This window comes from Muntiacus reevesi, chromosome 14, assembly GCF_963930625.1.
Source record: "Muntiacus reevesi chromosome 14, mMunRee1.1, whole genome shotgun sequence".
Lineage (NCBI taxonomy): Eukaryota > Metazoa > Chordata > Mammalia > Artiodactyla > Cervidae > Muntiacus > Muntiacus reevesi.
Window position 1 is genome coordinate 30,257,137 of NC_089262.1, and position 15,804 is coordinate 30,272,940.

Genomic DNA, 15,804 nt, shown 5'->3' on the forward strand with positions numbered 1-15,804 from the left:
CGTGGTGAGTTAGATAGGGAAACAGTGGAAACAGTGACAGACTTTATTTTTGGGAGTTCCAAAATCATTGCAGATGGTGATTGCAGCCATGAAATGAAAAGACGCTTGCTCCTTAGAAGAAAAGCTATGACAAACCTAGACAGCATATTAAAAAGCAGAGGCATTACCTTGCTGACAAAGGTCTGTCTAGTCAAAGCTATGGTTTTTCTAGTGGTCACGTATGGACGTGAGAATTGGACTATAAAGAAAGCTGAGTGCTGAAGAATTGATTCTTTTGAACTGTGGTGTTGAAGAAGACTCTTGAGAGTCCCTTGGACTGCAAGGAGATCCAACCAGTTAATCCTAAAGGAAATCAGTCCTGAATATTCATTGGAAGGACTGATGCCAAAGCTGAAGCTTCAATACTTTGGCCACATGATGCAAAGAACTGACTCATTGGAAAAGACCTGATGCTGGGAAAGACTGAAGGCAGGAGGAAAAGGGGATGACAGGATGAGATGGTTGGATGGCATCACTGACTCGATGGATGTGAGTTTGAGCAAGCTCCGGGAGTTGGTGATGGACAGGGAAGCCTGGCATGCTGCAGTCCATGGGGTCGCAGAGAGTCAGACACAACTGAGTGACGGAACTGAACTGATATGAGCTTACTGTTCAAAGAGGCCTTACTTTGAACATGCTTATGAATAAAACCATACTTTAAATGCTTTGTATAACTATAAAGTTCATGTACCATAGCAAGTTTGCTTTTTGGGAGTTCCTGCTTTTAAAAGAGACTTAAAGCCCAGAGTTTCCAGTCTCAGCGCCACCAGACTGAGGTCTGTCCCTCAGCTTCATGTGGCCCACCACGCCACCCTCTGTGTTCTGCCTGGGTTTCTCCAGTGCAGTGAGCATATCAGAGGAGCAGGACTGTACAGTGGAAAAGATCCAGAGGTCTGGGGTTTGAATCCTGTTTCTCCACTTTTTCTGGCCTCGTGAGTTTGGCCAATATACGTATGTTTGCTGATCATCTGTTTTCTCATCAGTAAAATGAGGATAATAATAGGAACCTGATTGGATGGTGTGTGAATTTCCTAGAACTGCCATGAACTGCCATAAACCACGCGGCTTAAAACAACAAATGTGTTCTCTCTCAGATCTGGAGGCTAGAAGCCCAGATCTGTGGGTTTCTACTACAGATCTGGTAGATCTGTAATTAAGGTGTCGACAGACCCATACTCCCTCCAAAGACTCTAGGAGAGAATTCTTACCTCTTCTAGATTCTGATGGTTGCCAACATTCTTTGTTTAATGGCATCAGTCCAGTCTCTGTCTCTGTCATCACATGGCCTTCTTCCTGTTTCCTCCATGTCTTCATCTCTCTCTCTGTGTAGGGACACCAGTCAGGAGCTTGGAGCCTCCAAAAGCCCTCTTTCAAAAGAAGATCAGGACTTCCCTGGTGGTCTAGTGGGTAGGAATCCATTGCCTGCCAATGCTGGGCACATGAGTTCAATCCCTAGTCTGGGAAGATTCCATATGCCAAGGGGCAACTAAGTCTTTATGCCACAATTACAGAACCTGTACCACAACTACTGAAGCCCACACACCTAGAGCCTGTGCTCCACAAGAGAGGAGCCACAGCAATGAGAAGCCCGTGCATCACAATGAAGAGTATCCCTTGCTCGCTGCAACAAGCGAAAACCTGCACACAGCAACAAAGACCCAGTGCAACCAAAAAAAGTTAAAAAACTAAAGCTTAAGTAATTGTCACAGTCTAGGGTTGGGCAGGGGGACATGGATTTTGTAGGGACACTATTCAAGCCAGTACAGGTGCTTAGACTGAAATGAAAGCAATTCTTTAGAGCAACCAGGAGGGACTAGTATGTAGTAGAAACTCAGTAAGTACCAGGAAGCCGTTTCTTTAAAATATAGACCTGATCCCTTTGCCCTACAGCCTCATCACTCCTTTCCCTTTTTGGTTATGCTGGGCCACCCTCATCTCACTTCCTCACCATCTTTTGGGGGCTGCTTCTCCAGGAATCTGGCTACCAGCTTCTATTTTTCCTTTCTGCCATCATGGTGGAAACTCTGACATTCATCTAAATGACCCACCCAATAACCTGCCTGTGGTCGATAGCACTCTGCCCTGGACCTTACCCTCATCTGCCCCGATCCCACGGTCATTTCAAATACCTGTTCACTGGCACCTCCCGTCCTCTTGACCCTGGAATCTCTGCTTTCTCTGTCTTCCCAGTCTCCAGGCATGGATCAAGCTACCCACCCTCTGCTCCCATGCTACCTAATGCTTCTGGTGAAAAATCATACGACTCTACTAAATGGTTTCTTTATGGAGTTATAATTCCTACTCTCAGCTGGACCTTCAGGGCTGCTTGAAAACCCCTTTACTCATTTCAAGTGGGTTTCCTCTCTCATTCCCCCAGGAGCTATTGGGAACGTTTGCTACTGGGAACATTTTTCAAGCTCCTTAGCCCCCCACTGACTCAGCCTCCTTTACCGCCTGCCTCCCCGAGGAAACAAAAGCTGTAAAACATGAACTGATGTCTTCTCGACGACCGTGACTCTGATCACCTTCCTCTTCTGCCCTTCTGTCTTAACACGACTCTAATTCACAGATCAGCCTTCTGCCTGAGTTGAATCCTCTCTTCTGCCACCTTCATCCTTATGTTTTTCATTTCTCCTTTCTCCATGGACCTCTGTGCTTGCCTCAGTCTGTAAACACACTTAAATCTTGCTCATCCTGAAAAGTGCATCCATTTTCTTTAAATTGAACTGCGTTTAGCTTTCTTCTCTTGAGAGAACCAAAAATACACATTTCTTAGCTTCTCTGTGCCATTTCCTCATCTGTAAAGTGAACTCAGGATGGTACTTGCCTCGTAGGGTTATTGTTAATATTAAATTGTATTTATATTCTTAGGTCATGTTGTTGAAAAATGATAAAGTGTTAGTTGCTCAGTTGTGTCCGACTCTTTGTGATCCTGTGGACTGTAATCCATCGGGTTCCTCTGTCCATGGGATTCTCCGGGTAAGAATACTGGAGTGGGTAGCCATTCTCTTCTCCAGGGGATCTTCCTGATCCAGGGATTGAACCCAGGTCTCTCCCATTGCAGGCAGATTCTTTACCATCTGAGCCACCAGGGAAGCATTTATGTAATATTATATAACATTGTATGTAATTGCAATTATGTAATATTAAGCAGGAACTATAGTACAATTCTTAGAACTATATGGTTTTGGCTGTTTGGGGGTAGTAATAGTATCCCTGTGGGCTTTGATAGGGTTCATTTCACATCACTTGCTGAGCACTGACAGATGATGTAGTAGTTACTGTGTATGTTTCTATCCTCAGAAGTATGTCAGTTTCTTCAGGGTCAACATTACTTCATGTCCATCTTTTTATCCCTAGAGCTTTGCATAGTAATGCACACAGACACACACACTGGGTTGATGTATGTAAATAAAACAAAAGAGTGCCAGAGCCCAAATGAATTCGATGGAACCATCTTCAGGGTCAATATTACTTCATATCTGTCTTTTCATCCCTAGGGCTTTGCATAGTTCACACACACACACACACACACACACACACACACACACACACTGGGTTGATACATGTAAATAAAATAAATGAGTGCTTGAGCCCAATTGAATTTGCATAGTTCACACACACACACACACACACACACTGGGTTGATACATGTAAATAAAATAAATGAGTGCTTGAGCCCAATTGAATTTGCATAGTACACACACACACACACACACACACACACACACACTGGGTTGATACATGTAAATAAAATAAATGAGTGCTTGAGCCCAATTGAATTGGATGGAACCATTTTTCTCCCTGAAGGGTAAAATTGGTTTGACCTGTTTCCAAGCTTTTGTCTGTTCCCATGAGACTGTTTTTACCTCATGTGGCGTGATGTTGACGTATAGAATAGTGTTTTTAACACTGGTCAGCATAGTCAGAGGAAGGCATTTGATAGGAGCATGGAGCCTTTATGTACCTTTGGGACTAAGACAAAGGCATCAATTAGGAGGGGTTAATCAGTACTGGCTCCCGGAGTAAAAGGAAGAAAAACAAAGCTGGTGAAGGACCAGCTCTGAAGTGAGCCCCTACCGTCTGGCAGCAGTGGGCCAGGGGCCAAGGCTTTATGGCAAACAAGACAGATGCTGGCCATTGGCCAGCCGTTGGCCACTGGACTGGATTGAACTCATAGTCCAGTGAGAGTTGACAGACCTTTAAAGACATTTTAGGAATACTATTTAATTAGAGTTGTGCCAAATGCTATGGAAGAGAAGGACAGGAGAGCCCAGCAAGGGGAAGTGACCTGGTCCAGTGATGAGCAGTGAGTGAGGGGCAGGCAGAAATGAATAGGGTGATCTGTGAAGTGGGTCGGGTGGGGGGACCAGCCTGTTTCTGGATGGAGGTGTTTATGATAATGTGTTATGTCCATGTCATAGCATGCATCGTTTATGTGGAATCACATAACACCGTCTGTTAAAGGGAAGCTGACAGATTTCAGAGTGATTTGCAGACACACCATAGCCTGCATGTGTGAATAATCTGACATAAAAGTGTGGGGAGAGGGAAACTCATTTTAGATGAACTTATGTTTTGGTCCGAAGTAGCTAACATTATATAGAAGGCATTTTATGATGCTGCTGGGCTTGTTAGACAGGAGGATGGTGAGATTTTAAAGTCCTGGTGTATTAGTAATTTCCTGGGTTTTCCATGGATGCTAAAAAGGACAGTCTTATAAGGCCTCACTTGGATCAGCTCACTATTTACACTCTCATCTAAATACATCTTGCATTTTTCAATTGTTGTGTCTTCTCTCCATTAATGTAAATATTGCTCGTTACAGAGTCTAGTTTATCATCCAGTCAAATAGCCTTCCCGCCCCAGCTGAAAGTTGTCCCTCTCTTTTATTGGACTGATTTCCAATTTTACTCCCTTTTTCACTCTGATGTCTTGTTTTATATTGTTGGCATATTTCTCATATTGCTATATTTTGTCTCAATATGTAGAAAATTCAGTAAAGACTATACCAATCATGTAAAAGAGTTTGAATGATTTAAAGAACAAATGCATGAATGTAAGATCTGTAGACTGGGGAAGATCCCCTGGAGAAGGAAATGGCTACTCACTCCAGTATTCTTGCCTAGAGAATTCCATGGATAGAGAAGCTTGGCAGGCTGCAGTCCATAGGGTCGCAAAGAGTCAGATACCACTGATCGACTAAGCACCTTAGCACACCTAGAAGGTAGATATCTAATAATTACTGGCTGGTACAGTCAATAGGGAAAAATACCATCTGGCTTGAAGTGTGTCAGCTTCTTGTCCTGTTTCTTAAAATGAGAGCTGTGTGTTCTTTTTTTCTCCCCGGATGGTATGAATCTGAGGCCTTCCCAGTGGTGAAAACGGTGTCTCTTTGTCTAATGTTCATTTTAGCCTAACTGATTGTTTTGGCAAAACAGTCTCCTTTCCATAAACTAGAGAGAGAAATGCTGTCTTTCCAAAGATAATCTCTCAGATAGACCTCTCCAGATGGCTGTTCAAGCTCCATCCAGCAGGAGCTATGCAAGTGTTTGATCCTTAGGGTTTTCAGCATTTTTTCCCAAAGGAAGTCTAAGAAACTTTCTCTTCCTGGATCACTCTGTGCCACTGGATTATTTTGGTTTGGGCTGGTATATTCCAAAACTCAAACCTGCCCACTAGCCCGCTGCCTGTGACCACTCAGTTTCCACTGGTTTTTCAGTTCCCAGTGATTAAACCAAAATAAAAGAAGGTGATGCCATGTCTGGCCAGGGGCAGACGCTGCCAGTTGCCAAGGTCCAGTGTTCATCACTCGGTTGACAGGATCTCTGCTATCCTGGCAGGAGGCATGCTAGACTTTCAAAAGGCCAAGCGTGAAGGAAAAGCTCTTAAGTAAGTGAGTGTCATTTGGAAATGATTTGATGAATAGGACAGTTACAGGCCAGCCATTGAAAATCCCCTATGTGATATATTAGCAGGAATGTTTGGAGCCCACATGGAAGGTAAGGTCTGCCTTTCCCACATGCTGCCCTTCATAGCTGACACATTACACATGTCTCCGGAGCGTAACATATGGCTTCCTGAACTTGCAAATGGGGCCCAGCATGCTCTGTTGAAATAGTGTCTGTTTAAACAGTCTCCTGGAGAAGTGAGCCACAGTCAGTAAAATAGTTAATTTCATGTCTGCGAATGTCTTCTCTAGAGCCCTTTAAAATGTGTGTGTGTGTGTGTTTTTAAGGAGCATAGTAGAAAATTTGCAAATTTAAGGTGTTGACTGCCTTTGAAGGGATTGTGAGCCATCCTTACTAATTTATACATTTTGAAAGAATCAGAGCATAAACCACAAATGGAACAGTGCAGATCATCTAATTCAAGCCTAATCATAATCACCATTTTTTTTTTTTGGCGCCTTATATGTGCCAGGCCCTTTATATTAGGCTGAGCGGTAAAGAATCCACCTGCCAGTGCAGGAGACATGGGTTCGACACCTGGGTTGGGAAGATCCCCTGGAGAAAGGAATGGCTACCCACTCCAGTATTCTTGGCTGGAGAAATCCTATGGACAGAGGAGCCTGGCGGGCTACAGTCCACGTGATCATAAGTTGCTGAGCGACTAAACAACTCCATTGTATAACCAGGTAGAATTCCTTCCAGCTTATTGATAGGAATAGAGAGACTCAGATGTGAATAACCTGCTCCATACCACCTACATGGGAGGTTTTGGTGCTGGAATTTCGACTTAGAAGCACTAAAAATATGAAGCATGTCTTTCTCTATGCCAGGAATTCTTAATTTGGGCTTGTGGATGGGCTGGGGTTAGGGATTTAAGCTGGAGAACCCTTTTTTGAATGCGAACGTTTGTGTGTTTGTACATAATTCTGAGTAAAGTCCATATGTTTATCAGATTCTTCTGGAGGTTTATGTGGCCTCCTAACAACTGTATTTTGACAGCAGGCTCCGTTCAGTGTAGAGACAAGAAGACATCAAGTAAGAATGCAAACCTTCCAAAGGCATTTGATCTGGTGTTGGTTTGACCAGAAAATGAACCACAAGTCTTCTTTCTAAACTGTGTGTGTGTGTGTGAAATAAATCACATATAGAGAAAAGTGCAATAAACGAGAATGTAGCCTTTAGTGAACATCTGTGCGTGCTGCATGCTGTGTCACTTCACTTGTGTCTGACTGTGATCCCATGGACTGTTGCCCACCAGTCTCCTCTGTTCATGGGATTCTCCAGACAAAAATACTGGAGTGAATTGCCATGCCCTCCTCCAGGGAATCTTTCTGACCCAGGGATCAAACCCATGTGTCTCATGTGTCTTACATCTCCTGCATTGACAGACGGGTTCTCTACCACTATCACCTGGGAAGCCCAGTGAACATTGGCAAGAGGCACTATAACCAGGTCAGGAAATTGAGCCAGACTCTAGAAGATGTCCCTTTCTGATCAGATGCCATGCCTCTACCCAAACTACTATCCTGACTTCTATGGTAACCTTGTGCTTTTCTTTATGGTTTTGCCATCTTTATGTATATGTACCGTTAAACAATATGGATCCTTTTTTCCTATTTTTATCTTTATACACGCACAGTCATATTGTTGTGTTCTTTGGTGTCTTACTTAGTTAGCTAGTGAAAGTTGCTCAGTTGTGCCTGACTCTTTGTGACCCCATGGACTATACAGCTCATGGAATTCTCCAGGCCAGAATACTAGAGTGGGTAGCCTTTTCCAGGAGATCTTCCCAACCCAGGGATCTAAGCCAGGTCTCCCACACTGCAGGCAGAATTTTACCAACTGAGCCCCAAGGGAAGTTACTTTCATCAATATTGTTTTAACTGTCTGTCCATGTTGTTGCATGCAGTTGTAATTCGTTCACTTTCATTGCGGTGTTGTATTCCATTGCTTGGTTATATTGTAATTTATTTATCTTCTGTTATTGGATATTTGATTATTTGTAAATTTTGCCTATTATGAGCAATGCTTTCGTTAACATTTTATACATGTCTTATACATGGGTTCCACATGCAGCTCCTAGGGAAAGCCTAGTATATTTATTAAGCTTTTGTAGGAAGTGAATACTTTCTTTCATGAGACAAAAGTGAAGAATTCTTCTCTTCTCCTATCCCTGTCCTTAATAACACTTTGTGGAGGAAGAAAATTCTTCCAAGTAAATTCTCTGCTTAGCCTTAGCATGGGTTCCGGTTGTTCCCAAACTTGCAATCAGAGCAGTCATTGAACCTGGATCAGTCCAGGGCTCTCTCCCCAGCCCCACCCCCCAGCTCACTGAGACTGGAACCTCCAGGATGGGGCCTGGAGGGAGTCTGTGTATTTAACCAGTTCCCAGACCATCCCCGTGACTGGGAGACACTGGGTTTACCCTGATGAATTGATGAGGCGTGGATCCTTGGTTGGGAAGAAATTTGGAGGAAGTGTATCTATGATTAAAATCTTGGAATATTGGCCTTAGAAAGAAAAGTTGAGGGAGCTGGATTTGTTTAGCTTCTGTAAAAAAAAAAAATCTGAAACATGATTAAATAGGTTTTTTTTTGCAAAAGGATGAAAGAGTTTTAGAAATGAAAAAAACATTTCCCAAGTCAGAGATTGTGGAAGAAACTCCTACTAAAATCAGCAGATACTGAGCATTTACTCGGTACCACGGGGGTAAGAAATAAAGGCTGTTGTCAGTGCCTTGAGGGAGCTGGAGACAAAATGAGTACATGCTGAGCTGGCGCACAAAAGCCAGGACGTGATATTTCATCCAGTCTAGACTGCAGGCTTCAGTGGAGGTGAGTGGGCGGGCCCTTGGGAGGAGAAGCCGAGAGAGGTCACCGGGAAAGGCTGGAAGTGCCTGCAGGGTGTGCGCTGGGCTTTAGAAGGCTGCCCCTCTGTGGGCGGAGGGATGGGTTGACTGCACTCTGAAGCAGTGATGTCCATTTATTTTTTATTGTGATACCCCAATAAGAAATATATTTTATATCACTACCCACTACATACTTAAAAGTTTCATGGAATGTTTAGCCTTATTACATATTATGCATGTGATGCTTAAAATTTCTTTTTATCTATATATATATATTTTTAATGTTTGAGTAACCCAGTACGAGGTTGAGAACACTGTTCTAAGGGGGCCAGGAGCCCAGTGTGAGGCAGAGCTGAGTCTGCCCTGAGCCTGCCTTATTGGGATTGCCAATAAGGGAGAGGGGTTCCATGGAAAGTGGTGAGAGAGGACTTGCTGATGTGATGGTGGGCTCCCGAAATCTTCCTCGATTCCAGAATGTGAGTGAATTACTTTGGAATGTTATGGCAAAAGTTCACACTTTACCTATCATGGGTGTTGAGCCAATAGACACAACCAAGCCAGAGATCTGGAGAAGGAAGGATTAATTATTGAAGCAAGTAAGGGAACACTGGGAATCTCACCCAAACCAGTGCCTCCCCAACAGCAAAATGGGGGAAATTTTAAGCTAAGGGTACATCCATATTCCACTGGAAAAGACCCTGATGCTGGGAAAGACTGAGTGCAGGAGGAGAAAAGGACAGCAGAGGACCAGATGATTGGATGGCATCACTGACTTATGAATTTGAGCAAACTTCAGGAGATAGTGGAGGACAGAGGAGCCTGGCATGCTGCAGTCCATGGAGTCACAAAGAACTGGACATGACCTAATGACTGAACAATAGCATTCATATTCCTTCAGGGGCTTGAGCAGAGGAGAACTCAGCATAGAATTGGGGTATAAAAATAACAGAATCCAAGCTTTAGTTAATTGAAGTCAGGAGGCTCAACATCATCATTCCATCCTCCACCTGGGTGGGGGACTTCGTTCCTGCAGGTATGTGAGGCAGTTAGTTGCTCAGTCTTGTCTGACTCTTTGCCACCCCATGGTCTATAGCCCGCCAGCCTCCTCTGTCCGTGGACTTCTCCAGGCAAGAGTATTGGAGTGGGTAGCCATTCTCTTCTCAACCCAGGTCTCCTGCATTGCAGGCAGATTCTTTACCGTCTGAGCCACCGGGGAAGCCCTTCTCAAAGATGTATTGTTATTATTCTGTCTGTCCCCTGAGGAGGAACTAGGACTCTGCTTTGTCACTGCACTGTTGTTTTACTGCCTTTTTCTGTTTCTGCATTCCTTGTTTTCCCTGATTACTGAGACTTGTTCAAGGGTAAGCACTGTGGCCAGACTCAGATCACAAAATGGCTTAGGACAGAGTGGCTTCTCTTTTGTCAAGAGAGCCGTCCCTGGATTTCTTTCTCCAGGGATCCCCTAACCTATCTGCTTACAATACCAGATATGAGAGTGGGGTGTCCTTCATGTGAAGAAAGTTTTCCAACTTTCCTGACAAAAGTTGGGTGTCCAACAATTCAGTTCAGTTCTGACACTAATGCTCTGGAGTTAACATCTGATTCCACAGGCTAAAACACTCAGTCCCACAAGATTGCCCCCACTTCAGATGCCAGTTTCAAGTCCTTGGCCAACCATATGTCTCACTGACCAGCTGTAAAGTCCAAGGGTTCCCACAGCCCCTTTTCCAGGTTTGATAATTCACTAGAAATACCAGACAGAACCCAGGAAGGCACTTCACTTTCTAGTGTCGTTTATTATACATGATGCAATGCAGAAATAGCCAGATAGAAGAAATGCTTGGGGCAAGGTATGGAGTGTGTGCACATGTGTGTGGGCGCCCAACTCTTCCATGGCTTCTGCAGCAAGACCATGCTCCCAGTACCTCTGTAACTGAGCAGGACGCCATGGGGCCTCCCAGGACAGACCCCCCCCCCACCCCCCGCCCCATATTCTCTGCTGTGGGTCCCCTCTGAAGTACCTAAATAGTAGTATCTCATACACATTTCCTGAGTTTTTCAGATGCTAGAAAACCACAACTAAATGGAAGAACTACTTGATGATCAGGAGCACAGAGCCCCCAGACCTTCTGGCCCCTAAGAACAGATGCTGTTCACCACCCATCAACCAATCAGAGAGTTGTGCAGGAGCTGATCACATACCCTGGGACACCCCTTCCTCACCTGACCTTTAGAAATGCTTTGCTGAAACCTTCAGGGAGTTCAGAGTTTTGGGGGGAGGCCATGAGCCACCCTTTCTCCTTGCATCGCCCTGCAATAAACCTTTCTCTGTGCCAGATTCCAACATCTCAGTTTCTTGGGCCTCACTGTGTGTCGGGCACAGGAATGTGTGTCTAGTAACAGATGCACATGTAACTAATTTTAGGGAGCCCCTGCAATCAGATTTTTCTCAACCAAGAGTGCCTTAGTTGCACTGAGAAGGAAAATCCTTTCATGTGGCCTTTCTTTCCTTAAGTACTTTCAATCATGTCCTCTGAGATTTAATATCCCTTTGATCTTCCCAATCCAGTTTTAATTGGGTGAGTTTAAGTTAGGGAAGGATTTTTAAAGACAGCACTAATAATGGAGCAGTTGGGATGATGTAGATAGGAATAACTGGTTGGAAATGTGCTTCAGTAAACGTTTTTTGTTTTGTTGTGGCTTGTAAAATGCAGTCTGGAGGGAAGTAAGCTGCAATCCATTTCTCTTAGTGTTTGCTACATTTTGCCATTAAGTAAAGCCTGCAATTCTACTGACAAACACTTGTGCCTTGGGCAATGTATTTGTTCTGTTCCCCTTCAGTAGGAAGCCTGATTTGTTTTTTTAAGTAATTTTTTAAGACGTGAATTTATATTACTATTTTTATTTTTTTTTTGGCCATGCCATGTGGCATGTGGGATTCTAGTTCTCTGACCGGGGATCAAACCCACGCCCCCTGCCTTGAAAGTGTGGAGTCTTAACCACTAGATCACCAGGGGAGTCTCAGGAAACTTGATTTGTAATAAAAGATAAAACCAGTGTCTTCTCTGTGAGTAAATTGTAGGAGAATGGTGGATAATTTGGCCTAGACACGTTCTTTCTTTGCTAAACAATGTTTAGAGAGCCTTTGTGTAGAGCTTCACTGTTCTATGTGATATCCACTAGCTACTGGCACTTGATATCTAAAATTAAATTTTGAAATTCAGTTCCTCAGTCTCACTGGCCACATTTTCAGTGCTCAGTAGCCACATGTGGCTAATGCGAGATTGGTGGTTGAGGCCAGATAATTGCTTGTTGGGGGGAGAGGGGTACCCGACCATGTAAGGTGTTTAGCATCACCCCAGCTACCTAGCAGATGCTGGTAGGACTCCCTAGTCGGGACAATCAAAACTACATGTCAGGATTGCCAAATGTCCCTTGAGGGGCAGTCACCCCTGGTTGAGAATCACTGGCCCAGTGGCTACAGTTTTGGGACAGTTGCAGATGTAGAACATTGCCATCATCATAGACTATGCAATTCTAGAATAATTCTTAGCAGAGTTTGGCTTTGGACATTTTCTAGATTAAACCTTTTAAATTTTAGAGCAAGGACAGTGATTGTTCAGTTCAAAGCCTTGGGAAACTGAGACATACACAGGGTTTTTTTTTTTTTTTTTTTCAGGTGTCTTAATATCTGAAGCATGTAAGTACCCCTCTGGTGTTCTGGACTTCATGCAGCCTAGAGGACAGATGTATGATTTTCATTCAGACCTACTTCCCTGTCCCTGTGTTCTTGGACTCAGTGATGGCAAGGAGAAGGAGGACTTCTCTTTCATGGGGAAAGGAGAATGTCCTGAGAAATGGAAGATATCCAGCCCTGAAACTCGCAGAGAAGCGAACTTCTGACTTAAGCCCTGGGTTACCTTTTCCATGGCCTGTGGCTTTCCCGAAAGCCCTGCCTCTAGGCTAGGGTTGGAGGGAGTGCTGGGGCCATCTGCTGGCCCCACCCTTGCTCTAAGAGAGGCACAGTCTTACTGAGTTTTCTGGTTCCATGAGTGCAGAGAGATGCAAATTGTCCTGAGCTCATGGAAGACTGCAGTCCTTTAAAAGATTCCCTCTTGTTACTTTTAAATCTCCAGTGTCTCCTCTACATTTTCCTGGAAGTGGTCTTTAACATGAATTGCCTGGTGATTCTTATTTTCAGGGTCACAGGGAAGCAGCCAGCCCTAGAGACCTGTCTGTAGAAAGTGTTGGGGAGAGAGGAAGATTCCCTTTCAGGGCAGAGGTGTCCATCCCTGGAGGCGCCAGAAAGTAGGCTTAGCAGGGGTGTGATGGGGGTGTGTCTGGAAAGCAGGCTGGGCTTGCAGTTTCCCAGGGCCTTCGAGGTGTCCCAGGGTCTTTTCCTCCTCTGTGAACCCTGCGTGCCCCACACACCTCCTGTTGACTTTTCTGCCATCACGAGTTTGTTCTCCGCTCTAAAATCTGCAGTGGCTCACTGCTGCCCTTTCATGTTGGGCATTTCTTAGTACTCAAGGCTCTTTTTGCTCTGATATCAAGATCTTCTCTATCCCTTAATAAGATTAGAAATTAGTTTTTGTGTCACCGAAAGCTTTCCTGTTACTGCCATTTGCAGAATTATTCTCTCGGGGCTGAGGGTCCGTGGTGGTGGACACTTTGCTCAGGGCCATTTGATGTGTAATAGCTCGTTCAGGAGGAAGTTTTGTTTCTGGTGAGATTCTGCTGAGTTGGAAGCCTAGACAACTACTTTAAACCAGCATACGACTCAAAACTGCAGTAAACTGGCCAGGAGCAGTGACAGTGAAAGCAGACGGGGGGTCGCGTGTGTCAATCCTCAGGCTGCCTTGGGCTGGTGGCCGCTTGGTCCTGTCCCCTTATGGGTCCAGTGAGCTGTGGACCAGGTCAAAGGTCAGTGTTCTGCTGTGCCAGCTGTCAAGTTTAGCCGCAAATAAGCTAATGTGTAAACTGGCCTCTTGGTCTTTGAAAGTTGCTTCATCTTCCCCATTTCAGTTGAAAGAAGTTGCTTTGTTTCAGAGTTTGGTGACCGGTCGCTATTTCATTGAACTGTGGATGTTTTCTTTTGGGAAACCAGTCCTTTTGGGTGTCTCCATGGTGAAGGGAAAGGTATTTTTAAAGTTGCCCACTGCGGGGCAGGTTCTCCTTTGAGTGATGGGGAGGGTGGAGAGCCGGGAGGTTCGGGATCTTAGCGGCAGGATAGCCGTGGCTGCTCTCGCTTACTGGCTTTGCGTATCCGCTTTGCCCCACAGACCAACGAGTGGAACAAGAACGATGACCGACTGCTGCAGGCCGTGGAGAATGGAGATGCCGAGAAGGTGGCCTCGCTGCTGGGCAAGAAGGGGGCCAGCGCCACCAAGCATGACAGCGAGGGCAAGACTGCGTAAGTTAGAGAGATTGGCTTCTGACAGCCGCTTCTGGGTTCTCAGCTTGTTCTCTGAAGTTCTCAGGGTCCCTGGGGAAACTTTGCAAGTGCATCTAGTGCTACTCCCACCGCTCACCCCTTGTTAAAATATATAAGAGGATATTTCCATCTAGTTCCTCTCTCTCCAAGTTTCAAGTTTGAGTTTTGCCTTGAATGGTTACATTTGTTCCTGGTGTAACCAAAGATTTTGCCAGAGAACAAATAGCACCAGCCTTGTAACCAGCTAACTGATAGATGGGAAATGAATCCGATCCCAGATTAGAAACAGCGTAAAAGAGAAAGTTTTATTTTTTCATAACCTTGAAACCTTATTATTTATAGTATTTGTTGTTCAGTTGCTCAGTCGTGTCCAACTCTGTGACCCCGTGGACTGCAGCACGCCAGGCTTCCCCGTCCTTCACCATCTCCCAGAGCTTGCTCAAACTCATGTCTGTTGAGTCAGTGATGCCATCCAACCATCTCATCCTCTGTCCTTCCTTACTTCGGTCATCTTACAGAGAGGTTATTGACTTAGATTTCTAATCTGGACTTTTATCAGCTAGGATTGTGTAGTCCTCGCACCTCAATTTCTTCACTGTATAGTGGAGATGACAGTATTCAGCTTCTAGGGTAGTTATGAGAATAAAAGATACTGACCTTGGTTGGGTGACCCCAGAAGCAGGCTGTGAGGTGTGGATTTGAGTGTAAGAAGTTTTTATAGCCCATGATCTCAGCAAGTGGACAGTAAGGAAATGAAGCCTCTATAGCATGTTATTGACAGGTCACTGCTATGAGCAACTGAGACTCATTCCCATTAAGGACCTCTGGGAATCTGTCTAGACTTAGAGTAGGGGTTGGCCAACTGTGGCTCAACTGTCTGCCTTTGTAAATCGGGTGTTGTTGGAACGCAGCCACGCCTATTCATTCAGCCTTGTTCGCGGCTGCCTCTGCACTGCAAAGGCAGATCTGAGTCTTAAGACAAGGACTGTGTGGCCCACAAAGCCTAACATTTTAACTAGTTTGCTTACCCCAGGTTTAAAGTATGTTCAGAGTTGTCCCACCCAAGGGGTAAGGACACTGGGGTATCTATTCCTGGTCTCCTGACCCTGCAAGGTTGAGTGCCTTTGCGAGGGGCGATAACGCTCATGGCCAGAACACCTCTAAAAGGATGAAGGAGGGGCACCTGGAGCCATAGATGCCAGGTGTAAAAAGCTGCACAGTGCTCGGCCCACAGTAGTAAGTATTTGATAAAGCCGGCTCCCTTCCTTTCTTGTTCCAGATTAGTGTTGCTCAATTCTGGCACCTCTGGCATTAGACCCTCCTGGGGTGCTTTTATTTTTTTTTCAACTTCGTTTTTGGTCCTGCTGCACCTCCTGTGGGATCTTAGTTCCCCGACCAGGGGTTAAACTCATGTCCCTTGCATTGGAAGGCGGATTCTTAACCACAAGACTGCCAGGGAAATCCACCCTGGGATGCTTTTTAAAATATGGATGCCACACCCACCCTGATGTTCTGAATCATTTGGTCTAGGC

At 44.9% G+C, this 15,804-nt stretch overlaps 1 protein-coding gene across 7 annotated transcripts in view; it reads left to right on the forward strand.

The window, feature by feature from the left end:
• Nucleotides 1-15,804, forward strand: part of RAI14 (retinoic acid induced 14) — a 159,271-nt gene that overhangs the window by 81,368 nt on the left and 62,099 nt on the right. For all 7 annotated transcript variants that reach the window (XM_065905615.1, XM_065905618.1, XM_065905619.1 and 4 more), the window contains one exon: nucleotides 14,121-14,251. In XM_065905615.1, coding sequence (XP_065761687.1) covers nucleotides 14,121-14,251 — 131 coding nt within the window. The remainder of the gene's footprint in view (nucleotides 1-14,120; nucleotides 14,252-15,804) is intronic.